This window comes from Carassius gibelio, chromosome A13 (assembly GCF_023724105.1).
Source record: "Carassius gibelio isolate Cgi1373 ecotype wild population from Czech Republic chromosome A13, carGib1.2-hapl.c, whole genome shotgun sequence".
Classification (NCBI taxonomy): domain Eukaryota; kingdom Metazoa; phylum Chordata; class Actinopteri; order Cypriniformes; family Cyprinidae; genus Carassius; species Carassius gibelio.
This window is the reverse complement of record NC_068383.1, coordinates 2,550,561-2,576,974: the sequence shown is the minus strand read 5'-3', so window position 1 is coordinate 2,576,974 and position 26,414 is coordinate 2,550,561. Positions and strand designations below refer to the sequence as shown.

General features: G+C 32.5%; 1 protein-coding gene across 3 annotated transcripts in view; it reads left to right on the top strand.

The window, feature by feature from the left end:
- Positions 1 to 26,414, top strand: part of LOC128025871 (signal-induced proliferation-associated 1-like protein 2) — a 105,001-nt gene that overhangs the window by 56,042 nt on the left and 22,545 nt on the right. For all 3 annotated transcript variants that reach the window (XM_052612447.1, XM_052612446.1, XM_052612448.1), the window contains exons 6-13: positions 775 to 878; positions 2,984 to 3,141; positions 4,538 to 5,114; positions 11,992 to 12,266; positions 20,277 to 20,504; positions 22,516 to 22,668; positions 23,947 to 24,044; positions 24,828 to 24,910. In XM_052612447.1, coding sequence (XP_052468407.1) covers positions 775 to 878; positions 2,984 to 3,141; positions 4,538 to 5,114; positions 11,992 to 12,266; positions 20,277 to 20,504; positions 22,516 to 22,668; positions 23,947 to 24,044; positions 24,828 to 24,910 — 1,676 coding nt within the window. The remainder of the gene's footprint in view (positions 1 to 774; positions 879 to 2,983; positions 3,142 to 4,537; positions 5,115 to 11,991; positions 12,267 to 20,276; positions 20,505 to 22,515; positions 22,669 to 23,946; positions 24,045 to 24,827; positions 24,911 to 26,414) is intronic.

The following is a 26,414-nucleotide window of genomic DNA, read 5'->3' as shown; positions in this document are numbered from 1 at the left end:
ATATATATATATATATATATATATATATATATATATATATATATATATATATATATATATATATATATATATATATATATATATATATATATATATATATATATATATATATACACACATACATACATACACACACACACTACTGATTTGGGATCAGTAAGACTCGTAATGTTTTTTTTCTTCTGCTCATCAGTGCTACAGTTATTTGATTAAAAATACAGAAAAAAACAGTAATCTTGCAAAATGTTATTACAGTATACAATAATGGTTTCTATTTTAATATCCTTGAAAATATAATTTATTTCTGTGATGCAAAGCTGAATTTCCACAGCCTTCATTGTTGCATGATCCTTCAGAAATCATTCTAATATGATGATTTATTATTAGAGTTATCAATGAAATAGTACAAATTTACTGACCCTAAACTTTAGAACTGTAGTGTGTCTGTTTTAAATAAATGCTCTTCTATTTTTTTCTTTTTGATCATTAAAGTATCCTGAAAAGAAGAATCACAGGTTTCAAAAATATATGAAGCAACAGTTTCCAGCAGTGTAATATAATAAATCTGCATATTAGAATGATTTCTGAAGGATCATGTGACACTGACACTGATCCCAATAATCCTAAAATGACACTAAACACTACAAATACTAGATACTGAAACTGTGACGGCGAGTAAATACTCACTGGAGCAGCAGAGAACGATCTAGAAAAGCTGTTTCTGTAGCACAGGATGTTTGTGGTGTGTTGACTGTCTCTGCGGTGTTGTTCCAGCGGACTCCACCGGCTCTCACTCGCTCTACACCACATATAAAGACTATGAGCTGATGTTCCACGTGTCCACACTCCTGCCCTACACTCCCAACAACAGACAGCAGGTGCGTCTCATCTACACTTACACTCCTTATGCTAATCAGCTCTGCTGTGATTGGCTCTGAGCAGCCTGATGGGATTTGTTGTGTAATAATGACTGTACATGTTATTAACCATCATATGTACTCGTTATCAGATGCTACCATCGTCTGTCAGTTACTTTTGGCGCACAGTATTTACTTATTTATTAAGTTAGTTAGTTTGTTAGTTTTAAGAGTTCCTGTGGCTCAGTGGTAGAGCATTGTGTTAACAGCGCAAAAGGTCATAGGTTCAATTTCCAGGGAACACACATACTACAAAAATAAAATGTATTGCCTGAATTCTCTGTAAGTCGCTTTGGATATATTATAAATTATATATATATAATATATATTATATATTCAAAAATATTTTTTCTCCCTTTTTTGAACTGTTTCAACCCCCGATATTTTGTATTTTGTATTTTGTATTTTATTTTATTTTATTTTATTTTATTTTATTTATTAATGCATGTATTTATTTATTTGTTTTATTTATTAATATATATTTCTTTTTATATATTCAGAAATTAAAATCTATATTTATGAATCTAAGTATGTGAAAGTAAATATGAATATGGAAGTATTTATAATTATTATCTCATCCATTTTTTAACAGTATGTTAGATTATTTTCCCCTCAGGTTTTTTGTTTTATTTTATTTTATTTTATTTTTTCTTCCTTTTTTGGATCATATGTTTTTGACTTTTTTATATACCTTAAGGTTTGAACATTTTATAATTATTTCCAGCATATATTTTCATTCTGAACTGTATGTTAGCATTTAGGTTCTCTTTTCTTTTTCTAAATTGTATGCATGTGCATTTTCAAGCATTTACTTTTTAAGGAAGAAAACAAAAAAATTAAATTCAATGGTATTTTGACACTCAAAGTATTTGAGGCATTTGATTTAAAACTGGTAAATAAGTCTGCTTTGGTAAATGCATTAACTGCATCAAAAAGTATTGCCATTTAAATAAATTTGATATGTTTTAAATAGCATAATATGTTTATAGTCTATCAGAAGCATTGACTTCAGCTGTGTGTTTCTTGACTGGAGCCGTATCGCTGTCACTTACGTCTCTTGACAGTCGATTGGCAGGATTAGAGGACTTTCTGTCTTTTTCTTCTCCAACTTCAATTCTATTTGATTGCGCAGGATTAGTGAATAAATCCCTGTCCGTAAGCTTCCAGAAGACTCGGGCACAGTTCAGTCTCTCATCTTCTCACCCATAATCCTGTTTGTAACCCTTGGCCACTCAGAGAAAGGCAGACTCGGGGTTAATGGAATATTAAGAGTTCCTCACTCCGTTGCCTTATCAAATACCTCAGAGAAATGTGCTGAAAAAACTCTCCAGATTCAGATATTGTACTTATGGATGAGCTTAAGAGATTTTAAGTAGTCTTTCACAGCGTCTGCAGGCGTCTTTTGTTCCATTTTTTTGCACCAAAATGATTCCAGATGGCACATTGAATCCGATTATTTATTAATAATAACTCTTATATTTTTCATCTGTTTCTTTTTGCTGTGAAAAAATTTTTTTTGGAGGGGAGAGGGTTTTATTTAGGGGACAAACATATTTTTAGCAACAAAAAGTTATTATCATTATTAGTAGTAGAAGTAGTGTTAATATTAGTGTTACAGCTTTTTATTTCATTTATGTGTATAAATGTAGTTTTTGTTTATTTATTTTTAACATAAAATTAATTTTATGCATCGCACTCTGCATATAATATTACATAAAATATATATAAAAATATTTAGAATACATAAAAATATTATTATTATTATTATTATCATTATTATAGTTGTTGTTAATTAATTTTTCAAAATTTTTAGCAATTATGTTCCACTCTGCAAGTGTTAAGTTTGGGCCCTGGTTATAAAATAGAATTGAAAATCTAATTTTCAGTTATTTTTCGGTAATCAGGGATTCATTTAGTATATATTAGCCGAATGATCTGGATTGTAATTTCACCTTTTTTCAGGGAAAACAGGCCTCACTTCCTGTTCCTGTTCTTGCTTATGAAGCGAAAGATACTGTTTGATCTGTGCCGAATCCATTCACTTCTGTTCTTTCTCGTCTCACCAGTTGCTCAGAAAGAGGCACATAGGAAATGACATCGTCACCATCGTGTTTCAGGAGCCTGGTGCCTTGCCCTTCACACCCAAAAACATCCGCTCTCATTTCCAGCATGTGTTCGTCATCGTTAAAGTTCACAATCCGTGCACTGAGAACGTCTGCTACAGGCAAGTGAACCAGACGCCTTTGATTTACACCGTAAAATATTATCGCTATGATAGCTGTTATACCTCTGATGTCTGTTACTGTGAACTGAAAAATATTAATGAAGCTTAAGGACCTGCATTAAATGCTGGAGAACATTAAAATCAATCATGTGTCAATGCTTAGCTTCCCTGTAATTTTTAATTGCCTGTAGTTTTTGATCTTCTGTTTAAAAGCAGTGCCACAGGCTGTTTGAGACGTTTAATTATTGCAATTAAAGACTAAGTTATGTAATAATTATGTCTTTCCAAATCCCTTTCTGTTATCTGTGGAACTCAAATGGAGAAATCTGTTTTTTGCAGCTGTTTCATGTATAGAAACCAGTGGCTGAAAAGCCCCAAAATGGACAAAAACTCCATTTACCATATAAGAATTACCATAAAAAATAGTCCAATAGCCTTGTGAAGTCATACTGTAGATTTATGTGAGGAACAAAGCTAATTTTAAGTCAGCATTGAATGATAATCTTCTCTTCTTCTCTCCTTATCTCATGTTGTTATTGTTAATTAAAACAATCAAAATGTATTTTTGGTTATTGAAATAAGATGAAAAATGAAACGGAATAAAAAAAAATGTGTATAAAATAAATAAATGATGAAAAAAATGCAATGCTGTCTTGTAAACCTGAAATAAGTTTAAACTGAAATACTGAAAATTAATCAAATCAAATTAATAAATTTATTAGTCGCATACATGCAGGGAACTGCTTTTTAAAACTACTCTGCTACATTAAAATAAAAATGGTAAGAAATTTAAAAGGTGAATATTAACACTAGAATATAGTAATACAATAATTTACATTTATAATACAGAAGTACAATTATATATTTTATACTAAAATAATATACTAAAATATAATATTAACAAATTAAATTAAAAGATAAAAGGTAAAATTCTAATGAAAATACATTAAAGCAATTTCATAAAAAAATATTTTTTTATTTTAAATAAACTAATAAAACTTACAAAAGCTCAACAAAATTAGAAAAGCTTAAATAAAATTAAATATAAAAAAATTATATTCCATTTAATATTAAATGGAAAAACTACAAGTGAAAAAAAAAAAGTTAAGAAAAAAAAAATAGAATCTTAAAAAAAAGATAAATGTTCGCTAAATTGACTAAAACTGAAGCAAAAACAAATTAGCTTTTAAAATAAATTACCTCATAAATATAAATAATAAAAATGATAAAAGCATATAAAATTACAATATAAAAATGCTTTATTTTTGCATGAACTTTCTTTAAAAAAGTTTTTCACTGAATTTGAATATTTCTTTTAAATGTTTTCAGATCTGTGAAGTGCATCTCATATTGTTTTGCATTAGTTAAACCGGTCATTCAATCCCTCGCTTTGCAGTGTCGCGGTATCCAGATCGAAAGACGTGCCTCCGTTCGGCCCTCCCATTCCTAAAGGTGTGACCTTTCCCAAGTCAGCCGTCTTCAGGGACTTTCTGCTGGCCAAGGTGATCAATGGAGAAAACGCGGCGCACAAATCGGAGAAGTTTCGTGCCATGGCGACCCGCACGCGGCAGGAGTACTTGAAGGACCTCGCGGAGAACTGCGTGAGCACGACAACGGTGGACTCTGCGGTCAAATTCAGCTTCATCACGCTAGGAGCCAAGAAGAAAGAGCGAGTGAAGCCACGGAAGGATGCACATCTCCACAGTGTGGGCGCCATCACGTGGAGCATGGTAGCACGGGATTTCGGCCAGTCGATGGACGTGGAGTGCCTGCTGGGGATTTCCAACGAGTTCATCGTGCTGATCGAGGAGGAGTCCAAGAATGTGATTTTTAACTGCTCCTGTCGGGACGTCATCGGCTGGTCGTCTGGCGTCATGAGCATCAAGATCTTCTACGAACGTGGCGAGTGCGTGATGCTTTCCGCGCACGACAACTGTGGAGAGGACATTCGAGAGATCATGCAAAGACTCGAGGTAAGAACATTCCTGTTTTTTTTTTACAATTTCTGCGGTTTGGTCACATTTACCACTGCTTGGCGAAATTTTGTGAACAAAATCCATGAGTTTTGTTATTTTTGTTGTCAGATAATCATTTCAAATGACTCAATGTCAGGGAATGCAGTAACACGTTTTGACCAGTGAGGCGCTGTAGACTGTAATTCAGCTCTCCTGTATGCAAATGCATTAAAAGACGACACACATGGCGCTTATGAGAGTTGGAGTGTCACTGCTGCGTGTGGCGTTTAGAGGAATATGTAAATATGCACAGCACACTTTCCTCTCAATAAAGAAATAAACACACACACACACAAAAATGACAGTGGTGAGAAAGCAGCAGTTAAGAAAGCATCTGATAACAGTGATGTGGATATGTTTGCGCATGATCTGGCCCTCCAGTCACATTTATTTATATAGTGCTTTATACAATGTATAGATTTAAAGCAAGCAGCTTTACAGTATTAAACATGGAAAAACAGTTTTGCTTTCAGTTAGAATTGCAACTTGATTTTGTGCGATAACACAGATATCCTGTGTGCTAGCTAATAGGGCTGTCACTTTTTATTCGATATTCGAATATGCATTCGAACATGACGTGAAATATCCATAATCCAACCATAAATAAAATATCCGGTTTTTAAAATGCCATTTTTCGTTATTTCCAATGTAGGATAATGCTCATTTTTTCCAGGCGCGTCTGCACCGCATCGAGTTAAAACCTCAACTTTTCAGAGAGCCGCAAGCGCAGGTCATGTGACAAGAACTAACCAATCAGCTTAATCCTTTCCCGTAACAATGTTGAAAGCTCAGCCAAGATATTCGTATTCATATATACGTAGTTATTAGAATATATTCGAATACATTGCATGATATTCGATATCCATTCGAATTCGATTTTCAATGTGTTCGATGTTTTCGATGCGTTCAAAAGTGACAGCCCTACTAGCTAATGATAGAATCTTTTATTAATGAATTTCAAATACAAATACATCAAAATAACAATAATATTACATTAAAGTGATAGTTTGCACAGAATAAAGCTTAATCTAATTTGATTATTATAACACTTTAAGATGATTTAATGGTCAGAGCTAATGTGTTGAACAAAATAATTTATCCAAAAATAAAATAAAATAAAATTATCACTTACTTTTATTTTGTTCCACATCCATATGAATGTTTAAATGAACAGCATTTATTTAAAATACAATGTTACATAAATGTCTTCACAGCTAGTTTAATTTTAGTTCATTTATTTTTTTATTTTATTTTATTTTTACATTTAATGACCTAAACTATCAACCAAAACTCCCATGATGTCCTATTGCTATTCATCTTGTTGATATGTCTTCAGGATCCTTTCATTCAGATGTCTATCTACTCAATTCAGTGTTTTTTCTAAATCGAAATCCAATCGGGCTCAATCAAAACATACGGATTATTTTCCTCTCTAAGCTGGAGAAGAAAGTTGGCCTCCAGTTGTGTTCATGTTATCTTGGGTAGTCTAATTATTCCTTAAATGACTTTTCTTTGGGGATATTCAGGCTTAGTTTTCTATCATAAATTAAAGGGACTGTAATTAAACGTTTTAGTTGTCTTACAGTACATATGTACATACCTGTGAAGAGCGCTGCCCGATCAAATCTGTGCCTTCAGGAATCTTCATAATCTCCTTACAAGATTTCTCAGAGGAATGGAGTCGTATCGATGGCCAGAATGTTTGAGGGGTGTATGTTACTCCTGGCGGTGCTCCTGAGCTGTGTTGGCTCTTGTAAATGCCCAAGAGAGTTTAAAAACACTCGGTTCGCTCCGTTTTTGGCTTTCGGAGGCTGTAGCAGCTTCTTCGATGCCATTTCCCATTTCTCAAGATTAATGACAAAATTTTCATAATGGGGTGGAGTATCCCTTTAACATATTACTTGTATTTGAATAATATTTGTTTTTTATTTAACTAAATTATTTATTCATATTTATATGTTTGTATATGTGTGTGTGTGTGTGTGTGTGTGTCTTTAGTAATTCATAAAAGCAGAATTATTTGTTATTTATTTAATGTATTATATTAATTATTAGTAGTATTGTCTGACTATTCTAGTACAATACATTATAAAACATGCACTAAATAGATTAATATTTATATTATAATTTTGTATTTATATTTATTAGATAAATATTCACTAATAATTTATTTAGTATATATTTATTAATATATATATAAATATTTATGAGTCTAGAAAAATACATTAAAAATCTCAAACTTGCACTATTTGTAAGAATTTCGATAGTGTTCCTATGATGCCTTTAAGTGCTGACTAAGTAAACTGCTCACTGTGTTTGGGAACAGAGCTTTTGGTTCACTATGAGGTTTTCTTGTTCATCGACAGCGAGGACATAGAAAGACAGAGGAAGCTATAACATGGTGTGGCTGATGATCTCAGCTGGGTTTCCTGGATGCTTTGGTGATGTGGGGATCTCCAGGGATTACTGTGGTACGCTGGGTGCGAGTGGGATTAGCGGCGCTCCTGTTTTTGGCCTAATTTCCTAACGGTACTTTGTGTACCGAGGACCGTGACTGCCATCAGAAGAGACGCTCCCAGAACAGATGTTTCTCATCCGCGAGTCATTATGAAACAAACCCGTGTCACCTGTCTAAGCGCTTAGTGGATCTGATGGAGGTTAGACATCCCTGCTTAGTGACCCAGAGGGATTGTGTTCATATGTGTTCCTGTAGCTCAATTGGTACAGCATTTCGTAAGCAGCGCAAGGTTGTGGGTTCGATTCCCAGGGAGCATGTTAGGTAAAAAATTTTAGCCTGAAGGCACTAGATAAAAGCGTCAGCTAAATGCGTAAATGTAAATATGTGACCCCTGGAGTCTTAAGTATACATTTTTCGAAATAAGCTTTTTATTGATGTATGGTTTGGAGGTTTATGTATCTTTTATTCATTCATAATTTTGCCTAACCCCGACTTCTAAGCTTAAGTGATTATTAATAATAAATAATAAAAACGCTAATAAATATTTGACTTACCATTGACATCATCAGTTCTGGAATTTGTGTCATTTGTTGGGTGTTTAATCCGTGCTTGTGTTGTGTTGTGGACATCGTGGTCAGTCTCATTAAATGAAGCGTCTCTGAAACCTTCAAAGTCACAGCAATGCAGGTCAGCGTGGATGAGGGTGTGTGTGTGTGTGTGTGTGTGTGTGTGTGTGTGTGTGTGTGTGTGAGAGAAAGATCTGAGCTGACATCCTGTACCTGCAGAGCATCCAGCGCTGCTCCTGGAGGACGGGATACATTTGCATACGGAATGAGCCAATGAATATCAAGGACGGGATAGGAGCGTTCGCTGCTTATGCTAATCATGCCCTCTTATTTGACTTCCACTGTCTGCTTTACAAGTGCTGCCAGTTAACAGTGAAAGGTGCTGGAAGTGATTTCAGTATTGTTTGCTTGCACTTGCTCTGCAGTTACACTAGACTTTGAGCAGATTTCTTTGCTTTGCCATGTCTGTAGAAATTTGCTCAAAGTCTAGTGTGTCTACAGTGCAATATATATAATTATTTCCAAAATGGAAAAAAATATTTTAGCAGTAAAACGTTTGGCTTACTTTTCAGAGTTTTTGAAAGAAGTCCCTTATGTTCACCAAGGCTGCATTCATTTGACCAAAAATACAGTAAAGCAGCAATTTTGTAAAATATCATTGCAATATAACTGATGCACTAGTAATATAATAATATTAGTATATGACCATTCCAGAAGTTTGGGGTCGGTAATATATATAATTATTTTTTTTATATATTTTTATACTTTTTAATCCAGCATTGATGCATTAATTTATTAGAAAGTGACTAAAGTAGTAGTAATAATAATAATAATAATAATAATAATAATGCTTATTTGTTTATGTAATTTTGTGTATATATATATATATATATATATATATATTTATATATATATATATTTATATAATTTATATTATATAAATATTTTATTTATAAAAAAACATTTCTTAAATGTATACATGCATGTATTTGTATATAAATAATAAATATACACAGTACACACATATATATTATGTAAACAAATGCTTTTATTTTATCATGACCAATCGTTTGACAGCGCAATTTTCAAATAAATGCTGTTCTTTTAAAATTTCTGTTTATCAAAGAGTTCCGAAAAAGATTCAAGATTCAGATTTCAACGTTGATAATCAAAAATGTTTCTTGAGCAGCAAATCAGCATATCAGAATGATTTCTGAAGATCATGTGACTCTGAAGACTGGAGGGAATGATGCTGAAAATTCAGGAATAAATGTCACTTTATAATGTATTCCCATAAAAACATTTATTTTAAATTGTAATAGTGTTTCAGAATATTACTTTTTCTGAATTTTAAATTGAATAAATTCAGCCTTCTTGAGCCATTGATTTTAAAAAATGTTAGTCATCCTCATGTCGTTCCAAACCGGTTTGATTTACTTTTTCACTGGAAAAAAATATTGTGTTACAGCATGTAAACGTTGGAGAAAAAAAACATGCAAAGTGCTATTTCCCATTTTTTTAATGGTCACCTCTGTCATATAATGCAACAAAGATTACTCAAGTCAACAGATTTGAATGATTGACCAATCAATCTCTATGTACAAAAAGTATATTGATGCTGCCGTCTTTCTAAAGTCATTTTTACCCCTCTGAAATCTGGCTCTGATTCTCAGGTGAGAAATGTCCTGTGCAGCACTGTCACTGACTTTCTTTTTTGAAACATATACAGTAGTTTTGAGACTTTGGTCGTGTTTAGCATGAGAACCCAACTACCTTTACCAGTGTAAATGAGTCAGAATGCATTAAATAGCATTAGACAATAGCATTGTCATGATGCATGGTTTGTTGGAATCAGACAAAAAAAACACATTTCAATGGTTCAGATTCATGCTATCCAGAATTGGCTGTGAATATTCACAAAGCTCCCCCCTTATCCCGTACGAGCCCCCAACTGCCTAATTTTGAGCTACAGGCAAACAAGTAGAAAATGTCAATTTTGGTCAAATTTAAGGATTGTGACTTTTAAGGACAAAAATGTAGCTCCAATTAGTCGTTAAAAATGGTGTGTTTCCAGCAGACAGCACAACAGATTGCTCTTTTTAAAGACGTTCAGCGCAGACACAGACGTGTGGGAAGACACAGAGTTTAGCCTCGCTCTGAGGATTACTGCAGATCGCTCACTTGACGCTTTTCTTTGCTTCTAGCTGCTGTCTAGGAGTGTGTTTGTTGTTCTTTGTCAAATGATTCATTGTACTGACCAGCAGTGCTTCAGCGTCTCGTTTTTTCGGTCTAATGATGTGTGTTGATGGAAACACAAGGTTGGGTTTGCTTTAAAAAGTCAGTGTGAAATCAAAACTATTTACTACACGTTCCTGGTGTTACAGTCAGTGATTCACTGGTGCATGTTGTGTAGACAGAGAGCTTAGATTTGCATTCATGCATTTGGCAAATGCTTTTATCCAAAGCGACTTGCATTGCTGGGAATCAAACACATGAAAATGCTATTGCTGGCACCATTTATTCATCCATTTCATTTTTGATATTTTGATATTTTATTAATATATATATTTTACAATTTTATATTTATTTTAAAAAGTGTAATTCTTATGGTTAAGTATTTAAGTTTTGTTTTATTTAATACTTTATTAGGGGATTGTTTAACAACTTTATATTGTATTGCATTTTTTTATTGTTTGATTTTGGAAATGTAATACTTAGGGATAGGAGTTTGTTTAACAACTCTTTGTTATATTATAAATTCATTTATTTTAATTCATCTTTTGGACATTTTACTATGCTTAGGGTTAGAGGTTTGTTAATGATTTGTAAATATTAATTATAGAATTATAATAAAGAATATTTTTAGAATTCTTGTTATAAAAATGTGTTATAAAATCTTTACAAATTTTATAATAAAATGTATTATACATTGTAATTTAGTTTCACAATTTTTAATGATTTAATGATTTATAATAATATTAATATTATATATTATTTTAATTTGAAACAAACCATGTTAAAAAATATTAATTATATATATTAAGGAAAGGGGTTTGTTTAATAATTCTGTTTTATTTTAATTAGATCTAATGCAAAAGAATATCAGTATTAATTTAAGTATTATATTGCATTTTATTAATATTATTTTATATTGTCACATTATCTTATATTAATATTTAATTTTAAATGTTACAGTTTAATACATTTTTTTTACTTAAATTGAAATAATATGTATATTATATTATATTATATTATATTATATTATATTATATTATATTATATTAATTTGATCTAATGCAAAAGTATTAAGCATTGCTTTCTTAATCTTTTATGCTAAATATTTTCTGCTTTTGCCATCGGACAGAAGAATCAATGCTGTGATGTTTCTTTCTCTCCTCTGATTGGTTGCATCTGTCAGATCAGCTTTTTCCTTTCTAAAAAACTCCCCCGGATTGCCATTGTCTTTATTCTCATATGAAGGGTTCTTTAGATCGAGAGGACGTCGTTCAGTCACGCATCCGTCCCGCTTGGATTTACATGTTGCTGGTGGGATGTTGGTTTTATCTCTTTTTTTTTTTTTTGGCTCATCTTCCTGTTACTGTCACATGGGAGCTACTTAAAGCAACAGTTCACCTGGAAATAATTCTGCCATTATTTACCTATCGTCAAGTTTCCAAACCCAGGTGTGAAGAATATCCGTGCTGTTTCATGTCCATCCTTCAAGCTCAAAAAATGCAATGGAAATAGTTATGCTTTTCTGAAGTCATGTGATGCTAGACTGAGGCTGATTTCTCTCTCTGTCTTGCTCCAGATGGTCACGCGCGGCTGTGAGACCACAGAAATGACCTTGCGCAGGAACAGTCTCGGTCAGCTGGGCTTCCACGTCAACTTCGAGGGCATCGTGGCCGACGTGGAGCCGTTCGGATACGCCTGGAAGGCCGGTTTGCGTCAGGGCAGTCGTCTGGTGGAGATCTGTAAGGTGGCGGTGGCCACGCTGACCCACGAGCAGATGATCGACCTGCTGCGCACCTCCATCTCCGTCAAGGTGGTCATTATCCAGCCGTATCAGGACGGAGCTCCCAGAAGGTATCAGTGATCTGATCTATTAACATCCATACCACTTGTTGTTTTCCTTTAAAGCTAGATCTCTAAAATATTACATGTACATTTTAGTCATTTAGCAGAAGCTTTTATCCAAAGCGACTTACAAATGAGAAATGGAAGCGATTACAATCAACAAAAGAGCAATGCTATACTATAACAAGTCTCCGCTTAAATCCAGAACACATAACAAGTGTTTTTTTATAACGTCATAAATAGAAAGGAAACAGATAGAATAGAAAAAGAATAGAGCAAGCTAGTGAGAGTTCTCTTTGCTTTTGTTAATTGTGATAATAAATGAAAAGAAAACTGATAGAATGCAAAAAGTTTAGAAAGCTAGTGTTTTTTTTTCTTTAGAAAAAAAAGCAGCTAATGAATAGAGTGCAAGTCTAAAAGGGACAAGGTTTTTTTTTATTTTATTTTTTTATAATTAGAATAGAGAGTTCTAGAGTTAGAGGTTCAATTAAAGATGGAAGAGATGATTTTAACCTATTCTTGAAGAAGGACATGGCTGCTCGGATATATTATATTATATTATATTATATTATATTATATTATATTATATTATATTATATTATATTATATTATATTATATTATATTATATTATATTATATTATATTATATTATATTATATTATATTATATCTTTTTCATTATTTATTGTATTTATTTATTTATTTATTTATTTGTTGTTATTATTATTATTATTATTATTATTATTATTAAAATGCAATACTTAAAGTTAGGGCTTTATTCAATATATGTTCCTGCCTCTTTCTTCCCACAAAAGAACTGTGTTACAATTACATGTTCTCTTTTCTATTCTATTGTATTCTATTCTATTCTATTCGCCATGACCGAAGATGTTAAATATTCACTATTACCTCATAGTTCTGTATGAAAGTGACTACTTAAGCTTAATAAATCACCCACGATGGAAGTTAATAGCAGGTTTTCTGCTGGTTTTCAGTCGTACTCACATGATTTATTGTGTTGGATGGGATATGAAGTCTGAGTTTTGAGATCTCACTCTTATTATCTGTTAAAACTACACTGCACTCTGCTCGTCCCTCCAGTTAAACCAGGACAGATCCACCTGATCAGTCACTTCCCATCAGCCATCAGAGTGTTTCAAGCTTTAAACCATTGAGAAATGAATGTTCTTTCCTAAACGTTTTCTCTTTTTATACATTTACAATAAAATGTAGGTTAGATTGTATTTATTGAATAAATTATAAAATAAATTATGTATCATACATGTTTTTATTAATAATACAATTGTATTAAATAATAATAATATTTAATTTTAATGATATATTTAATTACATTTACTTTTATATTATTAGAATAAATTACTAAGATTGCAGTTATTGTAATAATAATAATCTGTATTGTATATAAGTATAATTTTTCATCTATCTATCATGTTATAAGTATGATTTCTGCAATATATTTATATATTTAATTATTAAATATATTCTGAATAATAATACTTAATTTATTTTTATACATTATCATTATTATTATTATTTATGTACATTTATTATTATTATTATTATTATTATTATTATTATTATTATTATTATCATTATTATTATTATTATTTATAAAGAAACATATTTAAATGTGCTATTTCTTTCTTCGGGATTAGAATCTTACTATTGCACTTAGTGTGATATTTGAACAGATTTCCTAAAGAAATTATCATATTATTTTATTATTTTATATTTTTATTTGTAATTTTCACACATAAAAAAAATCAAAAACAGAATGGTTTATTCATTTGCTCTTTCTGTTAGTTATTTAACTGAGTCTAATTAGGTTAATTAAACAGTTTGAACCCCGTTCTGAACGCTCACAAACATGCGTAAATCTAGAGGTTTGTTCTGTCGTCCCTGTATCTGTGCCTGTAGTACTGTATATTCATATCAGATGTGAACACATGCTGATCGTATACAAACATCGCTCTGTCAATGCAACAGGTCAGCAAATCCTCTTACAGTGATCTGTGATCATACAGTACGAGATCATCTGTCATCATACAGCACGCATCAGAAGCATGTTTCAGAGCAGAGCATCTCAGTGTTATGATGACTCACCATCAAGTAGTTCTCATTTAAACCAATTAAGAATGATCTGTGAGAAACTCTCGATTGACTCATAATGGATAACTGTGTGAGTGAGTGAGTCGCTGCTACTGTGTGTCAGTGCTGTCAGGTGGTTGTCAGGGTGTTGCTAAGGTTCTGAGTGTTTTTAGAATGTTGACGTGTGGTTCCGAGTGGTTGCTAGGTGATGACTTGTTGTTGTTTTTCTGCATGGTTTTTCTGCATGTGGGACGCCAACATTAGAAATGATAATCCTGGCAACAGATTCTGTGCGTCAGAAATATCAGGAGAATAATAGTGCGGAGTGATTTAATATTTTTTAATGGAGTAGTTCACCCAGAAATGAATAATTACTTGATGTAAATGAGATCGTTTCTTCATCAACTTTGGAGAAATGTAGCATTGCATCACTTGTTCAGCAGTGGATGCTCTGCAGTGAATGGGTGCCGTCAGAATGAGAGCTGATAAAAACATCACAATAATCCACAGCACTCCAGTCCATCAGTTAATGTCTTGTGAAGCCAAAAGCAGCATTATTGAAATAAACAGATCCATCATTACGGCTTTTTTAACTTCAAACCGTTGTTTCTTGCTAAAATATGAGTGCATAATCCATAATAACGCTTCGTCCAGTGAAGTCTTCTGATATAAATCAGGAGAGAAATCTCCATAGATCAAGCAGCGTTTACGAGCCAAAACAAATATGAGGGAGGATTTTGATTCGAGAGATGCAGATGTTCACTGATGGACTGGAGTCATGTGGATCATTCTGATGTTTTTATCAACTGTTTCTGACGGCACCCATTCACATCCATTGCTGAGCGAGTGATGGAATGCTACATTTCTCCAAATTTAATGAACAAACAAACTCATCTACATCTCGGATGGCCTGATAGTGAGTAAATGTTCAGGAAGTATTCATTTCTTGGTGAACTATTCCTTTAAATGTGTGATTGGGAGGCACTAAAACAAAGATTTACTGTAGCACATTTGCTTTTTAAAACACAAGGTCATGGGTTTGATTTTCAGGGAATGCAAGAACTAATTAAATGCATAATGTATATATATGCAAGATGCTTTGAATAAAAACATCTGGGAAATGCATCGCTGTAAATGTAATTGTAAGTGAAGTGCAGTTAAACAACCACAGAATATTTCTAGAATTGCATGAACTCCAGATTTGTACGGACTTCACACGCAGATAAACGTGAACTTTAAGGAAAGACTCGCAGTATAAACGGCCAGATTCTCATATACATCCGAGTCTCATGTTTCAGGACGGACGTCGAGGAGCAGAGCTTGGTAACATTACAGACACTCGCTGATTAGTCTGAAAACCAAATATTTACCTGCTGTTTGCATTTCCAATCTGTGAGAGAGTCGTTTTAAGTGGAGACACATCTGAAATGTTTCTCTTTTTCCCTCATTAGTGTGATATATGGGCGGCATGTTTAAAGATTCATATAGAAATGATGGAGAAGCTTGAGGACGGCGGGGTTATGAGTGTAAAGACATAGATTTTCTGGGTTAGGCTAATATTAGAGCCGTATTTCACCAGCTCAGACTGGATTCTGCACAACCATAAAAAGACATCTATGAGCTCTTTAAAATAAGAGGGGATGTAAAAACAGGGTTTTTGATGGGAAAGTCCCTTGTTTTGTTTTTTTGTCTGAGGGAGGTTTGATTTCCCAGCACTGTGATGTTACACTGATGGAATCAGATGGTGCTTATTTACTTGAATATACTTTAATTTGAAGATCTTATGTAAAAATTTAGTTTTATTTGATTATATACACTACCATCAAAAGTTTAGGCGTGGTACTATTTTTTTATGTTTTTGAAAGAAGCGTCTTCTGCTCATCCAGGCTTAATTTATTTGATCAAATATGCAGTAAAAACTGTAAAATTGTGAAATATTATTACAATTCAAAATAGCTGTATTTTATTTGAATTTATTGTAAAATGTAATTTATTTCTGTGATCTAATCTGAATTTTCAACATCCAGTCTTCTGAAATCATTCTAATATTCTGATTTGCTGCTCAAGAAACATTTCTGATTATTATCAATGTTGGAAACAGTTGTGCTGATTCCTTTTGTTGAAACTGTAATGCATTTTAATTTTCAGGATTCTTTGATTTGAAAAATTTAACCTGTAATATTTAGTATCATTATAAATGCCTATACGGTCACTTTTGATCAATTTAATGCATCTTTGCTGAATAAATTGATTTCTAAACATAAAAAAAAAAAAAAAAAAAAAATCTCACCGACCCCAAATTTTTAATGCATTCATTATGATCATAAATGTATATATTTACATTTTCATTTTAGATTTTTTTTACTTTATACTTTTTATCATTTTTTTTTATTATTATTGCATTTATTATAATAGTTAAAATAAATTAATAATAATGTAATAATAGTTATAATAAAAAAATAATAATTATAGTAGATATAGTATATATATATTATCAATCTTTATCTAGATATTATTAGATTAAATTATATTATACAAGAAATAGATTTTTAAAGTATTAATTAAAGTATTAATGCATTTTATCAATTAATATATATATATATATATTAATTGATAAAATGCATTAATACTTTAATTTGAATATCTAATGCAATTTTTTTCAGCATCAGGAAATGTTGCATGCTCGATTTAGCCTTGTGTTGCCCATATAGCTCATTTTTCCATACGGTGTTTCACAAGCTATATAATGTCAATCAGTACTGGTCATTATTGCATTTTGCAGGCTCATTGGTATCTTACCTTTACATCCCACACTCGTGTTTTCCATTATAACGGCGGTAGTGTGAGAGGATTGATCTTGGCGGGCTGCAGTGGAAAACATCACTCTATAAATCAGAGCAGCGGTGCGAACGCTGCCGTAATGCATGAGCTCTCTGATGAAAACTGGCCCTCAAAGTTTGCTTAACATGCTTTTTCTTGGCTAAAAACATTAACGTTAGGAATAACTCTTGGTTCATCGTGTGGGATCAAGTGTGTTTCTAAAACAACATTCTGAGTCTGTAAGAGCTTCCACTAAAATGCAATTGGGTTCATGTTTCTCGGCGCATTCACACGCTGTAGATTGTTCTCCACATGTCAGCGCAGGTCAGAGGTTCCAGGTTTAGATGTGGAAAATGGGAATGTTTTGTTCTGTGTGGGAGTCGAAGTAAATAGTAGAAGTACAACATTAAAGTGTGGAAAAATACTCAAATTCATTGCAGGTCAGTAGTTTGCGTTTCTTTTCAACTGGTTCTCATTATGTTGCGTCTGTGAGTGATGTACTGTAGATGCATTGATGCTGACTGACTTTTCAAACACATGAGCCAATGCTGTTAGCTGCGGCTAATGTTTCAACAGCACGTCTGGATGCATTTGCATGTGCATTTTCCTTGATTTCTCCTCATTGATAAACACTTAAGAGTCATTTGAGTCCCAGAACTAAAGAGCTTTTCACATCAGTCACCTCAACACACCGCTGCATTCAACCTAATGCAAAGCATACTGCTGGGGAAATCCAACCCAGAAAAAAAGGACTTTAAATGAATTATATTTTGGTCTGATTATCACAAAAAAAAATTCCATGTGATTCTTCAGTTTTTGAAATTAATATAGTTTAAATACTATAATCTAATAATAGTGTTACATATTATATAAAAAATTATAAAAATTATGTATGTATATATATATATATATATATATATATATATATATATATATATATATATATTACATATTATAAAAATGAAAGTTATATATATAAAACTTTGGAGGAAATATATAATTTTTAATAATATGGGGTTAGTTATATTTCAGTAAATTCAATATTTTTTTTTAAACATGACATTAAAGCAGTGTTATTTTAGCAATAAGATACTATTATAGTTTTTATTTTTATTTTAAATTTTTTATATTTTCTGATTTAATTTTAATGTAAAAATTGTAGTCATTTTGTTTTATTTTAGTAATTTTTATTAGTTTTTATAACTAAATTATTTAAATTAGTTCAGTTCAAGTTGTAATTACTTTACTTAAACTAGATGAAATTGAGTAATGTTGCCTTTGCAACTAACTGAAATAAAGTTAAATGTTATATATTTCAAGTAACAATTATTTTTTAATGGGTTTATTTTTATTTTTAGTGATGGTTAACTTATAACAATACGTGCAGTTCTTTAAAAAAATAACTGCATGTAATTTTATATATATATATATATTTCCTCATTTTCACTTTTTCTCCCTTTTTTATTTTGCATTTTCGGAGATCAAAAACCTCATTCCCCACGGCAAAATATCTTATTTGTTTTTCATAGAAGAGAGTCATACAGAATCTGAACGACATGTGGTTGAGTAAATGATGACAGACTTTTCATTTATTCCTGATCTTTTTTCTTTAATGTATTCCAGCAGGATTTCTGGGTAAAAAAAATCCCTTTGGAGGATGCTTTGCATTGGCGTTGCTCTTGCTCTTGCCGAGAGATCCTGCCAGAAAGCGTAGCGTAGCGTCTAGTGTTCTCTGGCCTGGTGAGGACGCAGAGGTCAGAGATATCCAGAGGGCAATGGGGAAGTAGCTGATGAATGCAGCTCAATTTACACATTTCAGCCGATGCAGAGATCACATTGTCTGATTTGTCTTCTGCATCTAATTGATACGAGCCTGTGGGCTGCTTATGCAAATAGAAGAGGAGAACGTTAACCCTTCACCTCAAGAGCTTCATGCAGACAATAGCTCCAGAGTTATATTGCAGAAGTTTTTTTCTTTTTGTAGAACAGACTGTTTTTATAACCCTCGGGCTCTTTTCTTTCAACCCCAAAACACACCTCAAACAGCTTCTCCATTTCTGTGTCTTCTAGTTCCCTTCTCGCACCCGTATCCACCTTATTTTTAGACGAAGAGTGGGAGTAACTTCCAGTGTCTTTCACTTCGTGTTTTTTAAACCTGTGCAGAACATGTAGATATACTTCTACAGCAAATCTCAACTTCTTGATCGCTTGTATCGCCACAAAAACAATTTATATGCACTTGTATATGGTTCAGTTTTTAAAGTTCAGGTGCTGGTTGCATAAACTGCTCAGACTACAGTTTTTTTGTTTGTTTATTTCTGAAAAACTGGTCATAACTTTAAGTCAGTTAAATAAAAAGGTAGATAGTTCTTAAGACACAGTCTTAGGTTTTTTAACCCATGCATTTAAAAGTGAAAAACAAAAAGAAATGTAGATTTGATGCATCGTAAATGGATTGCAGTCCATCCAAGATCAGGATGCGTTCGTTTGTTCATCAGGTTTGGAGATATTAAGCATTGCATCAGTGTCTTATCAGTGGATGCACTGCAGTGAATGGGTGCCGTCAGAATGAGAGTCTAAACAGCTGATAAAAACATCACAATAATCCACACCACTCCAGTCCATCAGTTAATGACTTGTAAAAAGAAAAGCTGCGTGTTTGTAAGAAACAAACCCATTGTGAAGACATTTTTATCTAAAATATGAGTTCATCATAACTTCCAGTGAAAAAGTCTTCTTGTCTGAATCAGGAGAGAAATCTGCACAGATCAAGCACCGTTTACAAGCCAAAACAACTAGTTTCTGACTAGATTATGATGTGAGAGACAACAGGAGAAGGACTTTTTTTTCGCTGGAGGAAGTCTTACTATGGATTATGGACTGATATTTTAAATGGAAATGAAGGTTAAAGTTAAGTTAAAGCGCCTTAATGATGGATTTGTTTCTTTCTAACATGCAAACTGGAGTGATGTGGATTATTATGATATTTTATTGTGAATCATATGTGTTCACTTTATAAAAATAAAAAAAATTATATATATAAGCATCTTCTAAATGTCTGTTGACGTCAGTTCTGCTCTCTGTCTCTCAGGGGATGTTCAGAGCTCTACCGCATCCCTATGGTGGAGTATAAGCTGGACAGTGAAGGAACGCCCTGCGAGTACAAGACGCCCTTCAAGAGGAACACCACGTGGCACCGTGTGCCCTCCAGCGGCCAGCCTCTTCCCGATCGCATGCCGTGCCAGCAGATCCTCCAGCACGCTCAGACCGCCATCCCACGCAGCACCTCTTTCGACAGGAAGCTCCCGGACGGACCCAGGTATCACTTCAGTTTGAGATGCATGCTTTCGGGTGTCTTTCCAAGGGTGTTTTTCTAAATGTAGCTGTGAATGAAGCAGATGCATTCAGATGTCTGGGTGTTAGCATGCACGAAAAATAATTTGTGAGCCTGAAACACAAAACCAGTCAAAAGAGTCAATTTCTCGAAATTGAGATGCCTTTAGAAAACATCTTAAAATTGTGTGCAGAATTGCTTCTTGAATATATATATATATATTATTTTAGGGATTCAAACTGAAAAATAAGTTGTGTTGTTTTTTTTTTTTTTTGCATTGCATTGCATTGCATTCCTCAAACCTGATTAACATAAAGGGAAAATGTATTCAAAGATGTGTAAATTGCAAAAAAAAAAAAGTTTCAGCGTGCACCAATAATTTACTCGCTGGTGGAAAGTGTTGTGTTGTATCTGCTGACACAGATCATCATGAATCCAGCTTCCTGTATTTGGTATGCAGGCGATATCCCTTTCAAACAGTGTTTGTTATAATGTGGTCATTTGCTCTTACTTGGAAACCCTTCGCGGCGTTGATGACCTTTCCCGGCTCGTCTATGAGACCGCATGTGGAGAGAGCTGTGCCACGCTTCAATAATGCCACACCACTGGACTCTCTTATTAGTGATGCACTTATACTAACTATCACGTTTTCATGCACGAAGTCATATAATGTATACCTTGAATGCAATGACAAAAGCATCTTGTAAATACATAAATGCATGAATGTAAGATATTTACAGCCGTTAAAGGACTTGTGTGGATAGCTTGCGGTTAGTGAGGAATGCACTTATGTTCAGAATAACATATTACTATAATACTTAATATATTTGTCGTATGCATACTGTGCACATCTTCTGAATGAATGGAAATCCCAGATGCAAGTTTGCCCACACGTCAAATAAATACAGGAAATAGTTAACTGCAATAACATATTTAACACAAAACAAGGTTTCAATAATGTTAAAACTGTTTTTGAAGTCAAGCTAAAGTTATTAAAAAGATTATATTGTTAATTTTTATGATTGAATATTTTTAATTTAATTTTGTATTAATGTATTGGTCCAATTAATAATTCAATAAATTAATATAGATCAAATGTATTAATAAAAGGATATTGACCGTTATTATTAAATATTATTCATTATTTATTTAGTATTCATGTAATTTATATATTCTATTTTTATTTAATAATAATGTATTGGTACAAATTAATAATTCAATTAATATAAATCAGTCAATTAATCAGTTAATAAAGTCATATTGATATTTTTTATCATATTAGTCAGTATTAGTTTTTTTTAATGAATAAATGATTGTTATTATCCAAATATTTTGAGTATTTATTTATTATTACTTGTTTATTTTAATTTTATTTTTTTTATTATTAATCTACTGACCTAATTAATTAATTTAAAAAAATTATCATTCAATGGATATAAATAAATTTATAAAATAAGATAGGATAATTATGATTAAATATTATTCCGTATCTAAATTGGTATCTAAATTAAATAAATCATCCAATAACATTAAATAATAATATGAAAAATTGTAGTTTTAATCATAGTCATTATTTGTATTTTCATTCATTTTATTTAATTATTTGTTTATTTATTTATTTATTATTATATTGCTTGTTTCTTTGTAAAGCAGCTTGAAGAGCTGCATTTAAAAATACAATATTGAAAAATATATGTATTATTATTACTATTGATGGTTGCAATAATTATGAGACTGTGTGTTGCATAATTGCCCATGGCTCTTTGCACAAATGTGCTTTATTTTATTTCATGATTTCTTTTTTTCTCAGCATTGATAAGAATGTCATGGTAGACAAAGTAATGGTTAAGTAACTCCCCTGCTCACCTGATGCTGCTCTCTTGACTCTCTCTGATCCACGGTTCGTACGTTAAGTTGAAATCTGAACTCCGCTGTTGTCACACTCCTCTGGATCTGATTGGAAACCCTTTTGCTCTGTCTGTTTCTTTCGCTGCAGGAGCGTTCAGGATGTTGAGAAGCCTCTGATCTCGTCCTGCAGTAAAGGAGATGCGTCCCAACATTACCGCAGCTCACCCAGTAACCAGTCGTCCTCCAGCGACCCGGGACCCTGCGCAAGCGCCAGCTGGAACCAGCAGCCGGGATACGACGGGTAACACACACTCACAGAGAATTATTCCATAACATTTAAATATGTATGTGTGTGTGTGTGTGTGTGTGTGTGTGTGTTATTGGAGAGAGAGAGAGAGAGAGATATGTGATCCTGGACCACAAAACCAAACCATAAGTGGATTATACATCATCTGAAAATTGAATAAATAAGCTTTCCATTGATGTCTGGTTTGTTAGGAGGACAATATTTGGTCGAGATACAACTATTTGAAAATCTGGAATCAGAGGGGGCAAAAAAATCTAAATATTAAGAAAATATCCTTTAAAGTTGTCCAAATGAATTCTTAGAAAAGCATATCACTAATCAAAAATTAAGTTTTGATATATTTAAGGTAAGAAATTTAAGAAAAATCAATCATTTTGACCCATTAAATGTTTTTTTTTTTTTTTTTTTGGCGATTACTACAAATGGATCACAAATAATTAATAATATTATATTGATCATTTTTATTATAAAATATTTTTTTTAGTATTTAGTAATTTGTCAAGTTTATTTATCATAGTGTAATTTAGTATTAATTTACATGATTTCAATGAAAAGCTCAATTAATATAAATCAGTAAATTCGTCACATTATATTGATCATTTTTATCAAATATTATTTGTTTTTTTAGTTTATTTTAGTTTAAATGTATCATTCATGTATTGGTACAATTCATATAAATTAATAAATCAAACAAAAACATTTATAGCATTATATTGATTCTTTTGATCTTTTTTTGTTGTTGTTTTAATTCAGTTTATTATCATTTAATTAAGAATTAATATATTGGTCCAATTAATAATTAATAATTAAATATATATAAAATTCAAATTTAGTATTAATTTAGTATAGAATTGGTTTATTTAATATATAGTTTAATTTGGTATTATAGTAAAAATAATAAAAATAAATATTTATATTCAATCTTATAATAAACTTTAGGGTTTATCGTATTGTCCATCTGACATAGATTAATTTGGGTTTTTAGAAATTAATTCATAAGAATCCTGATTAATGTCCAGACAAACTAACTGGTAATTTAGTCATTTAGTAAAACTGATTAGTACTCAATTTAAAGTCATAAACATTGATTTTACACGTTTCGTCCAGTATTGACAAAACCCTCCTTCTTCATGCATTTTATTACCAGACTTTGTTGAATTTGATTCATCTCCAATGTTTCTTAATTCTCATAATCAATCCAATCAAGACTGACGGTAAAGAAATGTCTGATTGGAGTCATTGTGTCTGAACAATCAGCGCTCTCGTCCGCAGGAGTCAGTCTCCAGTGCTCCACGAGCGCTCGGCTGAAGCCCAGGGCATGCTGGGAGACGGCGAGAGAGAGCCGACTCTGGAGAGGACACGCTCTGCAGGTGCCATTCACACATTCACACTGATCTTTCCCACCGGTGAAGGTCAGGTAGACATTAGTTACTGGACTGAAAATATACTTCAAACTGCAGATCTTCTCATGCAGCCCTAGTTTGATTTTTATAATACTGTATTATATTAGGAAACTACCAGTCAAAAGTAGATTTTTAATGTTTTTCAAAGGATTCTCTTCTGCTCACCAATCCTGTATTTATTTTATTTAAAATTCAAATATTTTTATTATATAAAATACTGCTTTCTATGTGAATATTTGTTAAAATATAATTTATTCCTGTGATCAAAGTTGTATTTTCAGCATCATAATTCCAGTCTTCAGAAATCATTCAAATATTCTGAGTCGCCACTTAAAAACCATGTATTGTTATTATTGTTTACAGTATATTTTAATCAGGATTCTTTGATAAAAAAAGAAAGATCCAAAGATCAATATTTATTTGAAATATAATTTTTTTTGGTCGGAGCTTGGAGTCGGTATAACATTTTTTTTTAGGGGGGATGATAGAAATTAATTTGCTTTAAATATGCTTGAACTTTCTGTTCATCAGAGAATCCTGAAAAAATTATATTTGTTTGTTTTCAACATAATAATAATAATAATAAATATTTCTTGAGCAGCAAAGCAGCCTATTAGAATGATTTCTGAAGAATCATGTGACACTGAAGATTGCAGTAAATATGCTGGGAATTCAGCTTTGAAATCACAGGAATAAATGACATGAATATTTATAAAACTATGAAATAGAGACAGTCTGTTTTCTTCACAGAGGCGAAGTGGCACGTCCCTTCCACCAAGATCCTCAACTCTTTGAAGGAAAGAGGCAAGGATTCGCCAAACAAGTTGACACGGGTAAGACTATTCCCACTTAACACTCATGTAGAGTAGAAGTCATGCCAAGAGCCATACATCAGCCCAAGCATTTCACACCATTAAACTTGGTATAAACCCTCCGCCGTGTTTGCTAGTAGGTTTATGAATTTTTAAATAATATTGCACTCATAATCACTTATTATAATGAACTATACCTTTAAGCAAAACAATAAAATAAAATAAAAATATATTTAAAAAAAAACTAATGTTTTTGTATCTACTAGTTGCCAACAGTTTAAATTTCTCATTTAGTTTAACTAATAAAAATTACAAAGAAAGATATTTTACATGAAAATACAACAATAAAAACTAAATATGGAAGTATTAAAATAATTAGAAAGCATTATAATCATTATATTCTATATAAAAAAATGGCAATATAATTTTATATCCAGGCTTTCCAAGGCTGAGGGAAGAAAAAATAATAAACATTTGTTATTCACCTATTTTTATTTATTTATTTAGATTTTTATCTGCTTTAGCTTATTTTAATGCTTGTTTTGTATTATATAAATCATTAGTTAAGGACCACTGGCATAAAATCAGTATGATTTAATAAAGCCACAAATCTAACCCTTAAAATCATATTGTTTGATGGTAATTTTGAGGATCAAAAGGATGTAGGAACATCTCCTATTTGGGAAAATCATGCTTGTCCTACACACAGCCGTATAGAAGCTTATGAGGTCTGGTTCATTTAAAGGACAGAAGAGCGCTGACAAAATGTGCTTTATTTATATTTCAGTTGGTTAGTGGCTAGCCATCAGGAGGCATTTGTTTATATATGCAACTTTATGTTTATAAATACTGGAGGAATTCATAACATGGGAATTCCCTTCATGTTTTATGTGGTGAGCCAGATTTACACTTCACATATGAACCATATAATCAGGTGGCATAAGTGAAAGCATAAGCTTGGGAAACTTCTCCAGCTCGACTTTATGGTTCACACAGTGTACGCTGAAAGCCTAGATGTGACAAACCCTCAGACGGAGGCACACGAGGCCCGTAGAGCTGCTGTCAGTGTGCATGTGCATCAGTGTGATGAATGAATGCTGATAAGGTCAGTCTGCCCTTGGTGCTGTTATCAGGGACACACTCGCGTTCGTCTGTCTCTCTCTCACCTTGGATGTGAGTTATATCCAATATCTCACACTGCCTGTTCCTATAATAGCATCTGACCACCGGCATCCAGCTGAAAGTTAATTATGATCGTTTGGTGCAAGACAGTGGGGTCTAGAAACAACAGGCTCCTGTAATACAGATATAGGGCCCTATAATACACCCAGTGCAATGCTATGCAAGGAACAGCGCAGGTAATAAGCAAATGCATTGGGGCTATTAAGAGAATAGGGACAACCCGTTTAGACCATGCGCCCGGGCACGCCAAACGTTTTTCCGTCGTTAAAATAGCAAAAGTGGATTTGGACATGTCCTGAGTGCACCTGCGCCATGCCCTTTACACTTTGCGTTTAGATCATTA